Raw genomic sequence first — 16,295 nt, 5'->3', positions numbered from 1 at the left:
AACCAGGGGACAGAAATGATTCCACTAAAAAAGTAAGACAATGTTTACTGAATATAAGTCACATGTTTTATATTCTGAATGAGTTACATGTTTTAAGTTATTAGTGCAGTCATAGAAACAAAATAGTTAACATAAAATAAAGTCAGGTTTTAAGAAAAAAAAATGAATTTCACACATGACGGCTGTTCTATTTTTGTGGCCCAAACTAATGAAGATGCAAATTCCTCTTGTGAAAAATACACTTGCTTACCTTAGTTCCAAGACCTACACCACTTCTGATCAGTTCACATAACCTAGGAACTAGCTCACCGAGCACCGACACATCAAGATATTGCAGGCACTTTTGGAAGAGAATAAATATAAAGTTAATCTTAGCAAATAATTAAGTCAGTGCCACATCTTGAATTAAAAACTGCCCATGTCAACTATGTACCCAACTGGTTTTGACATGAAGTGCAAAAACCACTGGTTTGATTTTGCTCCAATTTCAATGTTAAAATCATTATACTACAAACAAGAAAACCATTCATCAGTGGATCAACATTAAAAACAAAACAAAAATAATAAAAAACATTGATTTATAAAGGAGAAAATAAATAATGAGCACCCAAGAAGAGAGGATCTCTCTGGGCCTACTTCTTCTTTAACAATCCATGTTTAGTGTAAAAGACCTAGATTAAAACTGACCTTTTTCCATGGGCCTGCCCTAACAAGCCATCTTATTAAAGTTGACTTCTTAGCTGAATTTGCTATATACTATGTTTCTGAAAATGTAATGACATATATTCTATTACTGATGAGCATATCTATAAGGTGTTTGCTAACTATTCCTATTTCTTTAAGCTTTCTTTTCCCCTCATAATCCAACAAAGACATCCTTAGACCAAATTTTGGTAATAGTTCCCCAGTAAGCACTAAAAAAATTCCTTCTTCTCTTGTCTAGTCCTGTGATCTGCCCACCAAAACAATTTCCAGTAGCTCACAAGCTCTCAATTAACCACTCCAGGGAATGCACAGCAGAGTCGGCTTCTGTGACCTTAGAGACTCTTAACCCACGATTCCAGAAACACTGGAATTTCGAAACTTGGTGCCAAGCAGCTCTTTTCTGCAAATGCCCTTCCTTTAACTGAACAACCTACCAACATTGCTCAGTTCTCTCTCCCTACCTTTTATGCTGCCTACTTCACTAACACCTCCAGCTTACACCTTCCTGGGCCCTCCCAGAGACAATGCTCAGGCAGAGACAAGTATCCGAACTTTCTAAATAGGCAGGCCAAAACATATACAGATATAGATTTATAGGCAGACCTTTTAATATATTGTTCTCCTGTGTAACACAAATCTGGACTAATGCAATCTAGTATTGTGGCAAGTATTCCATTTAGTAATACAGGAAAAGAAAAAAGAACTATACTAAGAAAAAACTAGAGTCACAACAGCTGCCTTGACTCATCCCTTAAACCTCTACTTCATTTAATGTAACCTGAGGACTTTGAACAATTACACTCTAAGGTAAGCAAACGTAAATGTTCTCATTACGTGAGGCACTTACCATGTTGATTGTTTCCATCATGGGAGAGGATTTGGCAGCACTGAGTCGGGCACTATCCATCGCAGCCTGAGAACACAAATGCAAGCACATTCCATCAATTAAGAAGAACCTCCAGGGAATTCCCTGGCAGCCCAGTGGTTAGGACTCTGCGGTTTTCACTGCTGAGGGCGTGGGTTCGATCCCTGGTCAGGGAACTAGGGAACAAGCTGCACACGGCACAGCCAAAATAAAAGAAGAACCTCCACACACTCAAATTGGGCTTTACTGACAAATTAAGGAATATTTTAAAAAATAATATATAGATACAACAAATTCAAACACAAGTCTAAATAATTTCTTTTGTCCTACACTCAACCATATATATGTAGAGGCAGCATCTCACCGTAAGTGAGAAATGCAGACAACAGTTAGAAATTAACTGCAGTTAGAAAAGAACATAGTATGGCTCTGAGCAAGTTATCCAGCCTTCTTGAGCCTCAGGTTCTCCCTCTATTAAATAAGGAAACAGACTAATTTTCTATCTAATACACGATTTTTAATTTTATACATGTATTGTTTTAACTTTATAAAGGACCCTCCTATCTATTGATACAATAGCATTTTAATCAAACAACTATGGTACAGGAGAGGTTGACACTATCCAGACATAATAAGTGAGAAAAATTAGGCATACAAAAGTGACTTGCCTAGGGTTGCAAAGTTTGGAGTAGAATTTATGTTTCCTAATTCTCAACACCTAGTAGGTGAGAACCTAGGAAAGGCAAGATTACTGCTGAAAGAGGAAAGAATGATGACTGGAGAAGAAACAGCAATATCAGAGGCAAAGGGAAAACAGAGTAAGTGATTAGAACAGAATAGTTTAGGTAAGTTAAAAACCAAATAGTGAACTGAGAGAAAACTTTTACAATCATGTAACAGGAGTTTGACAGTTCTAATAAAGACAAATGTAAAAACATAAACAAGTGAAAAACAGACATAGAGTAGAAACGTACAACTCACAGAAGTAATATTTATAAATGGCTAACACAATACGAAAAGACAATGGACAACACTAATAATAGGAAACTAAATTAGAATAATGAGATTCTTGCTTATCAGACTGATATTATTCAATGTTGGCAAAGATGTGGAGAAAACAGAACATTCATAACTTTTGATGCCACAAAATCTCTCACACAAAACTTCAAAATCATCTCACTGTAGAATACTATGCATGCACTAAAAAGAATGAAATAGATATATATATACACACATGGTATTTTGTTAAAAACAAAAATCAAGTTGCAGAACAATATTCGCAGTCTGATTCTATTTTAAAATTAGTATGTTTGTTTGATTTTGCAGCCTATGACTACAAAAGAATTTGAAAAAAGACCCAGGAAACTGCTGACAGTGAGTACTCCTCAGGAAATGATACTGTGCTGCCAGAGCAGAGGGGACTCCTAGGGGATTACTTTCTACTCTTCTGTGTTGTTTTAACTTTTCACAATAAATATGTTTCATCTGTAATTAAAAAAACAAAACAAAACAAAACTCTGATCAGAGACTAGGGAACTACAGTATACCTAAAAAGCAGAATAATTAATTTGGACTATGCAAAAGTCTAGCTACAAATCCTCTTGATTTGCAAAGCAGGAATGGTCCATAGAAGGACTCTGAGGGTGTAGACCCAACCCCTAGAAAATAAACAAACATGTACAAAAAACTGTGTTAAATAAATGTATTGATGTATTTTTTTGGACGGAAGTGTCATTTTTCATTCACTTCACATAACAGTGTATGAGCCCTCTCCGCCCCCCCTAAGAAAACACGGCATGTGGTTATAGAAGCTGAGGTGTTTCAAGAGTGGTGAAAGTATCATCTGAGTCATGGAGTTTGTCTAAAGACAAGGACCCTGGAAGGCCTGGTGAGTATCTTAACAGGGCTCTCCCTTCATGATAATTACCAATATGGCTGTGTTGTCAACTCACCTTTTCTTGGTCTGTAGCCCGGAGACTCAAATAATTGAGAACTTGAGGCTCCAATACACTTAAGGATTCTAGCAGAGCTGGGATGAGTTTTGGTGCATGTGGTTTCAACATGGCTCCTGCACTTTTGCTGATCTTCACGAGGGTGTTAATGCTACAGACACACAAAACACAACTCCTGAGTCCTTTTAACAAAAGCAAGAAGCCCTACAGGTCTAATCACGAGGAGCTCCTGCACTTTATTGCATTAAAGAACATACTCCCTTGGGTACAGAGCCTGGTCTTAGCTCTGTGTTGTTTTTTTTTTGGTTTTTGTTTTTACTTTTTATTATAGAAATTTTCACACATATATGAAAGTAAAGAGAATCATAAATGCAATTCTGTATGTTCTCCACCCAGTTCAACAATCAGCAACCTTTGGCCAATTTTGTCTCACTTAGGCATCCACCATACATACAGACCATACATATACTTTTCCCCCTGCCACTGTAGTATTTTGAAGCGTATTCCCTAACTAAACTTCTGCATGTATCATGAAGAGACCCGGACTTTTTATCATAATCAAAATACCATTTCACACCTAAAAAATATTAAGAATTTTTTCATATCATCTAATATCCAAACTTCCTGATTGTTTCACAAGTGTCCGTAAGAGTTGGTTTGCTGAAATCGAATCCAGAGTCCATCTACACATTGCAATTTACTGCATTTCTTGAATCTTTTTCAACAGTGCTCTCTCCGTCCTCTTTTTTTTAAGCTATTGATTTGTATTCTGATGGTGTCACTTAACAGGTTCCTCTGTAGCTTATACAGATCTGCAGGCTAAATCAAGTTCAGTTCAATTTTTTTTAAAACAAGAATCTTTCACAGGTGGTCTGCACATGTCCTGTCTCATCACATCAGGATGCTTGTCTTTTTTTGTGCTGTTAAAGAGTGAACAGCAGGTTCAAGTTTGGTCGGCATGAACCAACCATCCATTATAATGCTCCCCCCGTCAGCCTTTACCAGTGGACTCAGGAGCCACTTATGATCATTACCTGGATTATCTTACTGAGGACAGCAAAATGGTGATATCCTAATTTTATCATTCCTTTGCATTTGTTAGGTGAATCCTTCTAAGAAGAGCTTTCCCATACCAACTATTTAGTTACCATGAAATAGTGTTGGTACTATTAATTTGATCTAATTTCAAGAGTGAAATAAAAAATGGAACAGATGAAGTTCCCAGATAGCACTCTAGTTAAAAAAAAAAAAAAAAAAATAGAATCCTTCACTGCTGATTTTAACTTAAAAGAGCCATATATATCTAAATGTGTACTTCTTGAATATTTCACAGGCGGTAAACAGTTTATTTTAAACATAATAATCTGTGAAACATTACTAAGTGGTATAACCAACAAGCAAGCTCCCAAGGACCTGAGGCGTAGCAGAATAGGAAGATGTGCCTGCTGGGGGCAGAGGCCAAGGACAAGAAAATAACACACTTTACTCAAGGTTGAGGCAGAGTGGCAGAAGGCTGGACAAAAGCAAGACTCCCATGAGAATGTCTCTGCAAAAATGTTCTGACTCACCACTTCTCACATTTGCTATTGGGTCACCCCACTGGATTCTCCTCAACTCATTTCTCCATTCTTTCAAGAATCTAACATTCAAAGAAACCCAATTTCTACTGGGTGGCTAAGAACTAAGTAAATCCAATACATTCAATTTCATCAGCTAATTCAAACCTGAGGGCTCGAACTTCTGTCACAGGACTCATCACTCCTTTGTCCAGAAGGCAGGGCAGAAGGACAGCAATGGTTCTCTGGCCAGCTGCTCCTTTGGCAGGGTCACACATTTTCACACAAACCTCACATACAAAGAGCATGGAAATTAGTGAAACTGACCTCTCACCCAATAACGTGTTCATCTGACAAAATACTTCCTACTTCCTATATCCATAGAAAAGGATAAGTGACTCTACTTTCTACGATATCACAGAAAGAAAAAGAAAATCTCATGATCTGGGATTGAGTCTTATGTCTGCCAATAACTAAACAGAAAATTTGGTAATGCATTTTACTTTCTAAGCTTTGGTCTTCTAATTTGTGAAACAGGAAACAGCTGAAGATGAAATGAGAAAATGTTTAGAAAGCACTCTGAGGAAGGCTTAAGGTATTATTATCATGATCATCATCAATAACTTTGGGTGGCAGCATAACACAGAGGTCAAGAACACAAATGTGGAATAAGAAACACTTGGATTTAAAACCTTCTAATATATTAGAAGGCCCTGATATACCACAAAATCAAGTTCAAGTGGGAAACCAGTTTCAAAAAGGCTGCCAACCTCATAAGTATGAAAGGCAGATTAACATATAAACATAGCAATAATAAAGAGAATAGATGTTGCTTGATCTAAATGTAATGTGTACTTCAGGGTCAAGAGAAAGTCCTATCTTATATAAAGGTCCAGAAGAGCTCTCCATTTAAAGAGCCCAGAGACACACTTTGTTAAAAATACTAGTATTCTAATGTAATAGCAACCAGTTTCCCATTCATTGTTAAGAAGTGGGCTGTAACATGAAGCCAGTTACACTGCAACTAAATGTCACTTTATATGACAAAAAAATAAGTCATAATTTTCACTGTCACATAGAATCCTGCCCCACTTCACCCCCCAGTATAAGGCAAGAGTTTTCACCTTGCTCAGCGTTTTCAGAGCTAGTTCTGCTGCTTTTCGTACAGATTCCTAAAAATGAGAAAAATATGACATTATACAACGTCAGAGTTTCCTTCTCATCTACCCCAAAATGCGTATTTAAACTGCCTCCAAATCTACACAAATTGGTGAAAAATCCTACTTTCATTACCAGGTAAAAAATGGTGTTTCACTAGGCTCTTTGCCTGTCAAGGAACATACTACCATGCCATACTACTATTTTTTAAATTAGATATAACCTATTTTGACCTTACAAAAATATGGATATTAAGTATAACAGTTTAGAAACTAAATGTATTATAAAAGCAAATGTATAGAGATCTATGTGAAGATTCTGAAAGACTTAAAAAAAATCTCTGACGAATAAAGCAAAAAACTGAAGTGCCTAATTTTAATGGTAAGATGGAAAAATCTAAAATTTAGACTGCCGAGGCAAAAGAGAAACTGGTCACGTTATTTGGGAATGACTGATCCAACGTACGAAGCTGATCTAAGTAGAGTTATTTTGGATTATTTCTAAACTGTTATTTGTTCCTCATCAACAGCATCACAAGATCTCTACTAAAAGAAAATCAGGCAGTAGTTACCCTTTTTTTTTTTTAATTTAATTTAATTTAGATCTAAAGATACGTAAACTTGCCACTTCACAGACACATCAAAACTGAAACTTTGGAGGAAAATTCTGGTCTTTTAAAAAAATTGTCTGGATATTGAATTTTGAAATATGTAACATACATATTTTAACAATTCCAATTTATGCTATTCTATAAATAAATGCAGATTTATGTATATAGTACCTTTATATCATCTTGTACTCTAAAGAGAGTTTCCCAAATTTCTGGAAGTTTATCAATGATGTCATCTAGGGGTCTTCCTCTCAATAAATCATTCAGAGCTAAACAGCTGAAAATAAACAATTTGCTTTCAAATATATGATCTAGAAAGCTCAATCTTTTACTATGAAACATTCATATCAAACAAGACTATGGATTCTGCCTATATTTCTAGTCTTAACCCCCCTCACCCCACGACGGCAATAACTACTCTCTTCTTGGTGCCTCAAATATAACACAGGCATATGGCATGTACACTCATCAAATGTCTATTTCCCACAACTATAATACAATCTCCTTAAGATGATACATCATTTTTCACTTACCAATATACCTCCAGGGCCTAGCACACTGCCAAGCACATAGCAGGCACTGAATAAACATAAATTATGTATGTATAAATAAATGCTACCCTACAAAGTCATGAGAGTATATAAATGTATCTTGATGTCTAATTTAACAGTGATCTACTTCTGTTATTTCATACTTACAAAAACTAATACAACTTAGGAAAACCACTGACTAGAGCTTAAATATCATTAACTGTCTAACCCAACCAGAAATATGCTTTTTAGTGGTTTTAACTTATTCCTTTTGCACAAAGTATAAAACCTGGAAATTTGAAGGGAAAAAAAATTCAGTTTTACTTGACTAGTCTTATATTTCCAAAAATGGTACCTGGATTCTCGAACTCGCCACATATTGCTGGTTAGATTCTTAACCAAATCTTGAAGAATTTCCTTCAAATACTTATCCACCTAATGAAAGCAAAAGGATAAAACTGAGAATGCAAAATCCATCAATAATCAGATGATTCATCTCTACCACACTGTGTTTCTGTACGTAACAGCCTAAGTGTCTCCCTAGGCCTCTCAGTCCACAACTCTCTCCCCACTTTAGTTGCTGAAAGCTGCCCAGCTGATCATCCTGAAATGCAAACGTGATCCTCTTATTTTCCTCAGTGTGTCAGAATAAAGTCCAATCACCCAGGCGTGGATACGAAGCCCTCCTGGGACCATCTAGCGCCCAAGTTCTTACATGTCCTGTCTCACCTCCACTCCCTAGCACACACTACCTCTACCTCTTCCATCTCCTGCTTGTCCAAGATTCAAATCAGGCATCACCTTCGCAGACAGGACTGGCCTACTCTGCCCTGTGTTCCCACGGCACCTTCTTAAGCGCATTGTATCAGACAGCACAGTAACTGTCCTGCCCCTTCACACTGAGACCTCAAGGGCAGGGACAGTGTCTCACTTGTCTTTGCCTCCCTGGTACCCTGCACCACGTCTGGCACATAAAGAAGCATTTGATTGTTCAGAATGAAGACGAATTTAATCTTTTAAGCCTCTTTAGTTTTGATATACACTTATCCATTTGGTAATAACTACACACCGATAGTAGATTCACTTTTTATGCTAATCCAAAGAACTTCAAAACTTATGGCTTTTCCACTTTTACTCTTGTAGGTAGGAGAGGTTTTGTTATCCTCACTTACATTTAAGAAAACCAAGACAGGGAGGAAATAACTCACCTAAGATTTAAGAAACTGATGTCTTTCTATGTCCATGTCTCTAGACAGTCTCCATAGTGATCTCATCCACATCTGTGGCTTCACCTTCCACTCACACAGAGATGACGCTCACATCTTGAGAGCCTAAGCCTGGGCCCTGAGCTCGACCTACTAGGTCTCAGCTGACCCAGTGGTACCAAGTACTCTCCTAGAGCAAACAGAACTCACCGAACCCTCAAGATGGAACCCTCCAGTGCCTACCAGCATCAGACTGGAGACAGAGGAAAGGACTGCATCATGCTCAGGCATGGAAAGACACAGTAAGGGTCATGGGGTTTATTTAAAGTGAACTAGGAAGCCACCAAAGGATTTTAACCCAAAATGCAATCCAATTTGCGTTTTTAAAAATCACTTTTACTATTGGTAATTAAATGAAAGAAGGCAAAGAGAAGAGAAAGATGACAACCTGTTCATCAGGGAAGAATTAGGAAAAAAGAGAATAGATTCAAGAAGTACTTTGGAGGGAATTCCTTGGAGATCCAGTGGTTAAGATGCAGCGCTTTCACTGCTGTGGGCCCGGGTTTGATCCCTGGTCAGGGAACTGAGATCCCGCAAGCCACACAGTGGAAGGAAGGGAGGAAGGGAGGAAGAAAGAAAGAACGAGAAAAAGAGAGAGAGAGAAGGAAAGAGAGAAACAGAGAGAGAAAGAAAGGAAGGAGGGAAGAAGGGAAGGAAGGGAGGGAGGGAGGGAGGGAAGGAGGGAGAGAGAAATATTTTGGAAGCACAATCAACAGAATTTGCTACTGGATTCAATTGAGGGTGAGGGTGAGACAGACAATAATCAAGGATGATGCCCAGTTTCCCAGCTGGGGTAAATGAATGAACGCCGAGGAGAAGAGAGGGGGAAGTTTGTTTTTTTAAGTCCTGTTCTGGACATATTAAGTCTAAGGTATCTCGAAACAACATCCAAGTGACAATGTCAAGCAGGCAGTGAGATAGACAAGTCAGGAGCACAAGTCGTGCCTGGGCCAGAAGTAAAGATTGGGAACCATCACAATCAAGATGACACTTATAAGCCCTGGAACTGATGAGCTCATCTAAAAAGAGAAAGTGGAAAGAGTAAACGGTACTCAGAGGCAAGCCCGGAGAAATCCTCGTATCTAACAGTGAAGGAGAATATGAGAAGCAGCCAGACGAGAAAACACCAAATATGGTAATTGCCTGATTCCTTATCTACCTCCCCAACTACGTGAACTCCTTGAAGGCAAGAACCACGACCTGTTCTCCACTACATCAGTGGTTAACTATCGACATACAGTTTTCCATTTGTGTGGATACACTGCCACTTCCTTAACCATCCACCCAATGGACATTTAGATTGTTTCCATTTTTGAGATTTCAATAAATGTTGCCATGAGCATCTCTGATACCTTGAAAGAAGGAAGAAAGCAAGGGATGAAAGAAAGTCTGCTTGTTTAAACAAATAAGTACACAAAGTAGAAAGGAAGACGAGCATGGGTTTACATGCCATGTGTAATCTGGGACAAGGGTTCACAGATACTTGCCATTGACTTGTCAGTGACCAGCGCATTCCAAATACTTGTCATGGCCTGTCGAATGCCAAGGTTGGGATCAAACTGATAACGATAAAGACGAGGAACTAGCTGAGGCAGGAAAGGAGCTAGCTGCTCTCCAGCTCTGGTAGCAATTACATTAAAACCAAAAGCAGCACCCTAAAAGAATAATAACAAAGTGGCTCAGATATAATATCCACATATTAAATATCACAAAATTCTTCCTCCTATCCTTGTCCCTGAATAGAGCCTGATTTACTGGGTGTCCAGCTTTACCCATCAATAATAGCAGCTATGTGGTGGTCTAGATCTCTCTAATCACAGACTTTTACAAAACACATTGCATAACAGTTGTCACCGTCTGCCAATGCAGGAGGTTTGATATGGAGGGAAGAAAAAAATAAAATGTCCAGCAATAGCCACTTACCTTCCTAGAGTTCCACATTGCGTGATGGTTGGCTAGATTCATAAATTTATACACCAGATCCGGCTGACTAAGATCACTTGCCAGAGAACAAAGCTCCTTGTAAGTAGAGAGGCCCTGGCTTGAAAACAAAAATGAAAAAGTATGCTGTAATGTATTTCTCCACCTCCACACTATTAAAAATTACATTACCAATATTACTAGGACATTTTAAAATTATGTTTTCGCTAAATTTCCAATATTGAGTTATCTCATTACCACAGAGGCAGAGAACCAGGGTGACGAGAATATAAAAAGTCGCCTAATTCAGTTCTCAGCAATGGCTGGTAAATGACCTAAGGCACCTGTGATGCCCATGGAGGTGGAGCCCTCATCACCTCAGGAGACAGCAATAATTCTTCAGTACACTGCGCACCAATCTCTCTCAGGATCCTAAGAGAGCCGTCTGAAGACAACTTCTGTCTTCCCTACGCCTTTTCTAAGCTACAGCGTCCCAATCCTGATAACAACTTCTTCGAGTCCTGTTAACTTCCCTCTGTATTTGCTCAACTACCTGATCTTTTTCATTATTTTGTGAAAAGTGAGCACTTTTTTTAAAACTCAGAGGGAGTCTAGAGGGAGGATAAGCGGAATGAAACAACTTCAGTGTGAAAACACGGAGCTACGGGAGAGACAGCCTGAGGCAGGGCTCTGGGGACTCCCCAGCAAGGCCCAGCAAGCTGCAGCTGGACCTGAGGGTTTTCAGAGGAAAAGCAACAGCATAACCATGATGGAATAATGATAAGACAAAAGAGGTAAGGCTCTACGAATTAATTTGAAATGCCAAGTTGGCGGACTCCAAAGCACCAAGTAGAGATGTCCCCCCAAAAAAACTAGGTGCAGTGGGTGCTGATTCCTCCCTGAGGACCCACTGGCTGGGAGCTGACAGAACTGCCCTCAGTCCAAGGTCAGGTCCTCCCCGAGAGCAGCCCACCACCAATGGCTAGTCACTGAGGCGGTGAGAAGACCTGAGGAGGGGACATAGAGCAGGACCTCCCTGCAGGCCCTCCCAGCCCAGTCCCAGAGCTCCTTGACGGGTCATGATCTCGTAAGCGGGGGCAGCAGTTCAGCTCCTCCTCGGCCACCGGACCTGTCCTGCCTCCTCACTCCCCCAGGGTGACGACCCCAGGCACCCTTCAATAAACTTCCAGCATACACACCTCCATCTCAGTCTGTTCCCCCAGGAAACCCAATCTAAAACACTAGGTTTTTTCACCGACATTTTCTTCTTCCACTAACACACAACACCTCCCACGAGGGTGGAAATCAACCTGGTGAGCACCCTTTCCAACGGAGAGAAGATGTCTACAGTGACTGATCAATGGATCTGGCACACTTACCCATCAGGGGTTTTGCCAAGGCCTCCCCCTTGAAACACCACTGTCTCTCCAGAAACTTCATGCTTAGCTCTAAACGAAAACAACACCAAGAATTTAAATTAGCCTCAAAACTTTCATACCACCATTCAACTAATGCACACATTTCATCTGTAAACTTATAAAATCAAATTCCCTATCAAGTATCTACAGTGTGCAAGATGTAAAAGTCAACTAACCCTTCCCATCAGCCAGAGAATTTTGTAAAATGAAGTCTAGGAAGAACAAATAGATATAAAAGACATCCCACATAAAGTTACACTGAATTAAATGTGGTCACACATTGAGAACTATTCTTCCTACAAGGAAGGTAACATAAAGCAGCAACCAATTACGAGAATGACTGCCCCCCTCTTCCTCTTCACCGATCGGACTTGCGTGACACGCTTCCTCTCCACATCTTCATTCCATTTAGCCAACAGTAATTACGGTACTTCTGTAATCCAATGCTTTACCTGTCCCAAGATCATTCAATTTTCAAAGCCTGAATTACTTGCCTGTTTCTAAACAGTAGTTTAGTTTACTTTCTAAACAGTATACACTGGATAATTAAACTGCTATCCACAGCATAACAATCGATGACTTGCAATTTAGAAAAGGCTTAATAAACAGGAACATCACAAGCTGAACTTTCCTTCTTCCACTTCATATTCTCAGTATGCGCAAAACTTGTCCTGCGTGTTCAAATCTGAAATTTTCAAGTTCACTGTACCTTTTGCCAGTCATCAGTGTTTCTACAAGAGTAGAAACCAACTCCTGTTGATCTTGTTCATTGCCCAGTTCATACACCAACCCAAGGCCTTTTGAGGCAACATCTTGGCTAAGTTCTACACAGAAGTCAGACAAAACAATATTCTTTTAAGAAAAATTTGTCCTCTGGCCATCAAGTAAAAAAAAATTTAAACTTGTAACATTAACCCAAAATGATATCAAAGTAAAGATATGAAAACATAATCAACCTGCCTATTTTGTTAAAAACATACTAAATTATCTGAGTGGACAAGACACCAGCAAGTCTCTGTAAATGAGAACTACATTCACAGAAGATCCAACTCACAAACCAAGTCAACCCTGCTGGGCCTTAGTGTGCAGTGCATGGTGACAAAGGGTCAATGGATGCACGTTGCACACATGAGAGGTAATCACAGGATTTCAGGACGCCCACATGTAATTTTTTAAATGGAAAGTCAACATTAGACCACATGTTTAAAACAATTAATAAAACAAAACTACTATTTAAATGTCTAACACAAATATTTTTACTCTCTCCTGGCTTAAATCACAAAGAGAAAAGGAATTCTAAGTATCAGCAGAAGAAAGCTATTATTTGGTACAAGTACGAATGTTAAAGAAGGCCTCGGCTCCACTTTTAAATGCAAAACTGATCTAATGAATAAATGATCTAATAAATAAATAAATACATTAAGAATCAAGTTTCCTGTAGCCTTCTTTTATGTTCATTAATCCAGATTTTTCAAAATTTAAAATACAAGTTTAAAGAAGTTTGGAAATCAAATATTTACCAATTACTTACCATCATTTTCTGACAAAACAGAAACAAATGCACTCTGAATTTCTTTAAGATGAGACTGAAAGAAGAAAAAAAGCATTCAGAACACTGAAACTCTACCTCCTTGGGAGAATAAAAATCTTGCTCTCAGGGTACACAACCCCTGTGAAGTCTCACGACCAGAGGCAGTCACAAAGCCTGCTGTGCTCTCATCTTCGAAGGTGGCCAAATTACCTGAAGGTTGTAGCACTTACAGGTGGTCTATCGCACACAGTCTGAGCCTCCCCATCCTCACCACTTCCTCAGACATTGTACCTTCAACTTAAGAATCATCTTCCAGCCCATATATATCAGGTACCATCCTTCATTCCTTCACGTATAGCTTATTTCAAAATATGTGTTACTGGTTAGTGGCCCTCACCCTCATACACTTCCCTTCCTACCACCGTTCTATTATAAATATTTCATAAACAGTTTCCAACAGAGCTGGATCACATTTACAGAATGGCTTACCTTCACTTCTTTATGGGTACTGAGCTTCCTCACAAGGGAAAGGAGCCAGATGCAGGCTGCTTGCCTCACATGTGGGTTGGAGCTGATGATATGTTTATTTAAAATCACATCCAACACCCAGGGGACCACATCATTAACTTTCGCTCCTAGGGAAAGGGAAAGAATAAGAAGCAATTAAAATAACTGAATAGAGCTTCCTGAAAAAGATTAAATTTTAATCAACATTTACTCAATACAACAATCCTATAACATATTAAGATCTAAATGACTAAGGTGTTTAAATAAATTGAAGGAATTGATAATCATTCATTTCAGAACCTAGCATAAACTAAATAACCTTTCAAAGGTACTCAGATAACTTTAGTTCCCTAGAATGAAAAATTATCACCATCATGGGGGAGGCTAGGCATGCGTAGGGGTAGAGGGTGTGGGAAACCTCTGCACCTTCCTCTTAATGTTGCTCTGAACCTAAAACTTCTCTTTTTAAAAAACTGTCTTAAGTTTTTTTAATACCCATATGATTAATGTAATTTTACTCATTTAAACAGTGACAGCAGGAAAAAAAAAGTATTTCTCTTCCTTTATATTTCCTTTTAGACCTTAACTGCACATGGAGTTTTTAAAATAAATATTTTTTCTTTTATTTGTTTTTAAATTTTTAAATTTTTATTGGAGCATAGTTAATTTAAGATGTTGTATTAGTTTTGTCTTAATTTTTTTTAATTATCCCCATTCTCTCTAGTGTCAGCAATCTTTCTTTCTCTACCGTATCCTTCCCATCTCCATCTAAACACTAACAGGCAAACCAACCTCTGTTAACCTCACTTTCCTCCTCCAGCTACTACGCCATTGTTCTCCTTTCCTCTGTCACTTCAGAGTTCCTCAACCTCGGCATTACTGAGGTCGGCAGGACACTCTGCTGTGGAGAGTCATCCTGTGCCCTGTAGGATGTTCACAGCACACGAGACATGTGAAATCACAGTACCTGTAACATGTCGTCAGAAAACGCATGCCCCTTCACCCATGTGGTCACTAAAAGCCAGAGTGACTTAGTGAAGAGGCACCTGCTGCACGACCTGCACTGTGTGATAAAGGATTAGGGGACACAAAACTTGGAAACCGCTAGGCCTCAACCTCTAACACTGGCTAAACACACCAATCCTCACGCATAGAGCACAAGCCTGAAGGTAATCGATAGCTAACTCCCCTGCCGGCTTGCCAAAGGACTAAAGAAACAGTTCTCGTTCATTTTGTGCTCAGTCTCCTTTAACCAACTATCTTTCTTGACTGAGCCAAACTGATAAGACATATATAAATATTGGAAAGAGAGTTAAAATGGAATGTATACATTTTTTTCTTTTGCTCAAAGGTGATAACAAGAACAGAAGAGGGTTACTTGGTGGTAATAAACCAATTAGCTGACTATATGGTACCGGCAGGGGGCGTATATTCTTCTTCAGTCACCAGCCAGGCATCCCGGGCGGCCACGGAACTAGTTCCTATCGCAGCACTGGTGATGGCTTCGCCGATGGTGAACTGAAGTTCTATCTGCTTGGCCTGCAATGAAGGGGACAAAAGTCAGGAGTCAGAGAGAACATTGCCCAAAAACATCCATTTCCACAAAAAAGCTGCTTACTGTCTTATTTCTCGGCATGCTTTGTTTCTACTCTCTTGCCTGCAATGCTCTCAGCTAACGGGATGGTTGGAAAGTGAGGCAGGGTGAGGGAACGGAGAACCCAAGAATGACTTGAGGATCTTTTCCCAAGTCTGTGTTGCACCCTTCCCCCTCAGCAGAGAACCACCAAGCAGGGATTTTTAATCTTTGGAAGAATGGAACCATTTACCTGGGGGAGAAGGGCATGGACTGTGAAGCCATATTGGTCTTGGTAGAAATTCTGTTTCTCACCAGCTACATACACTTATTTAAACTCTGAGACTCAACTTTGTCATTCGTAACAGGAGCATACATAATACCATCATCCACCTCGTCAGGCCGTAGGGATTAAACGAGGTTAACGTACATAAAGCATCTAGTAGACACTTGATTGGTAGTAACTGCACCCTTAACAGCGGCCTTTATCATTTACTAACACCTCCTCTCTGCACGCTTAAATTACATGATATCTGCAAGTTCCTCTCAAATGGTTCAGAAAAAAAACCAGAGAATGACAAAGCAAACGTGGTAAAATACTATAATTTTGTAAGTCTGGATAAAGGGTATACAGGAGTTCTTTACATTATTCTGACAACCACACTGTAAATTTGGAATTGTTTCAAAAATCAAAAGTTTAAAATA

The 16,295-nt window shown here is 39.1% G+C and overlaps 1 protein-coding gene across 4 annotated transcripts in view; it reads right to left on the bottom strand.

Moving 5' to 3' along the window:
- Positions 1–16,295, bottom strand: part of ECPAS (Ecm29 proteasome adaptor and scaffold) — a 97,490-nt gene that overhangs the window by 12,021 nt on the left and 69,174 nt on the right. For all 4 annotated transcript variants that reach the window (XM_061200112.1, XM_061200111.1, XM_061200113.1 and 1 more), the window contains 14 exons: positions 15,433–15,556; positions 14,000–14,145; positions 13,511–13,565; positions 12,689–12,803; positions 11,941–12,009; positions 10,565–10,682; positions 10,129–10,296; positions 7,732–7,811; positions 7,018–7,123; positions 6,203–6,250; positions 5,247–5,368; positions 3,523–3,673; positions 1,553–1,618; positions 251–340 (listed from right to left, as the gene is read on the bottom strand). In XM_061200112.1, coding sequence (XP_061056095.1) covers positions 251–340; positions 1,553–1,618; positions 3,523–3,673; positions 5,247–5,368; positions 6,203–6,250; positions 7,018–7,123; positions 7,732–7,811; positions 10,129–10,296; positions 10,565–10,682; positions 11,941–12,009; positions 12,689–12,803; positions 13,511–13,565; positions 14,000–14,145; positions 15,433–15,556 — 1,458 coding nt within the window. The remainder of the gene's footprint in view (positions 1–250; positions 341–1,552; positions 1,619–3,522; positions 3,674–5,246; positions 5,369–6,202; positions 6,251–7,017; positions 7,124–7,731; positions 7,812–10,128; positions 10,297–10,564; positions 10,683–11,940; positions 12,010–12,688; positions 12,804–13,510; positions 13,566–13,999; positions 14,146–15,432; positions 15,557–16,295) is intronic.

Source organism: Eubalaena glacialis, chromosome 9 (genome assembly GCF_028564815.1).
Source record: "Eubalaena glacialis isolate mEubGla1 chromosome 9, mEubGla1.1.hap2.+ XY, whole genome shotgun sequence".
In the NCBI taxonomy this organism is placed as follows: domain Eukaryota; kingdom Metazoa; phylum Chordata; class Mammalia; order Artiodactyla; family Balaenidae; genus Eubalaena; species Eubalaena glacialis.
Note: the sequence above shows the minus strand (reverse complement) of the source record. Positions and strands in the feature narration are given on the sequence as shown.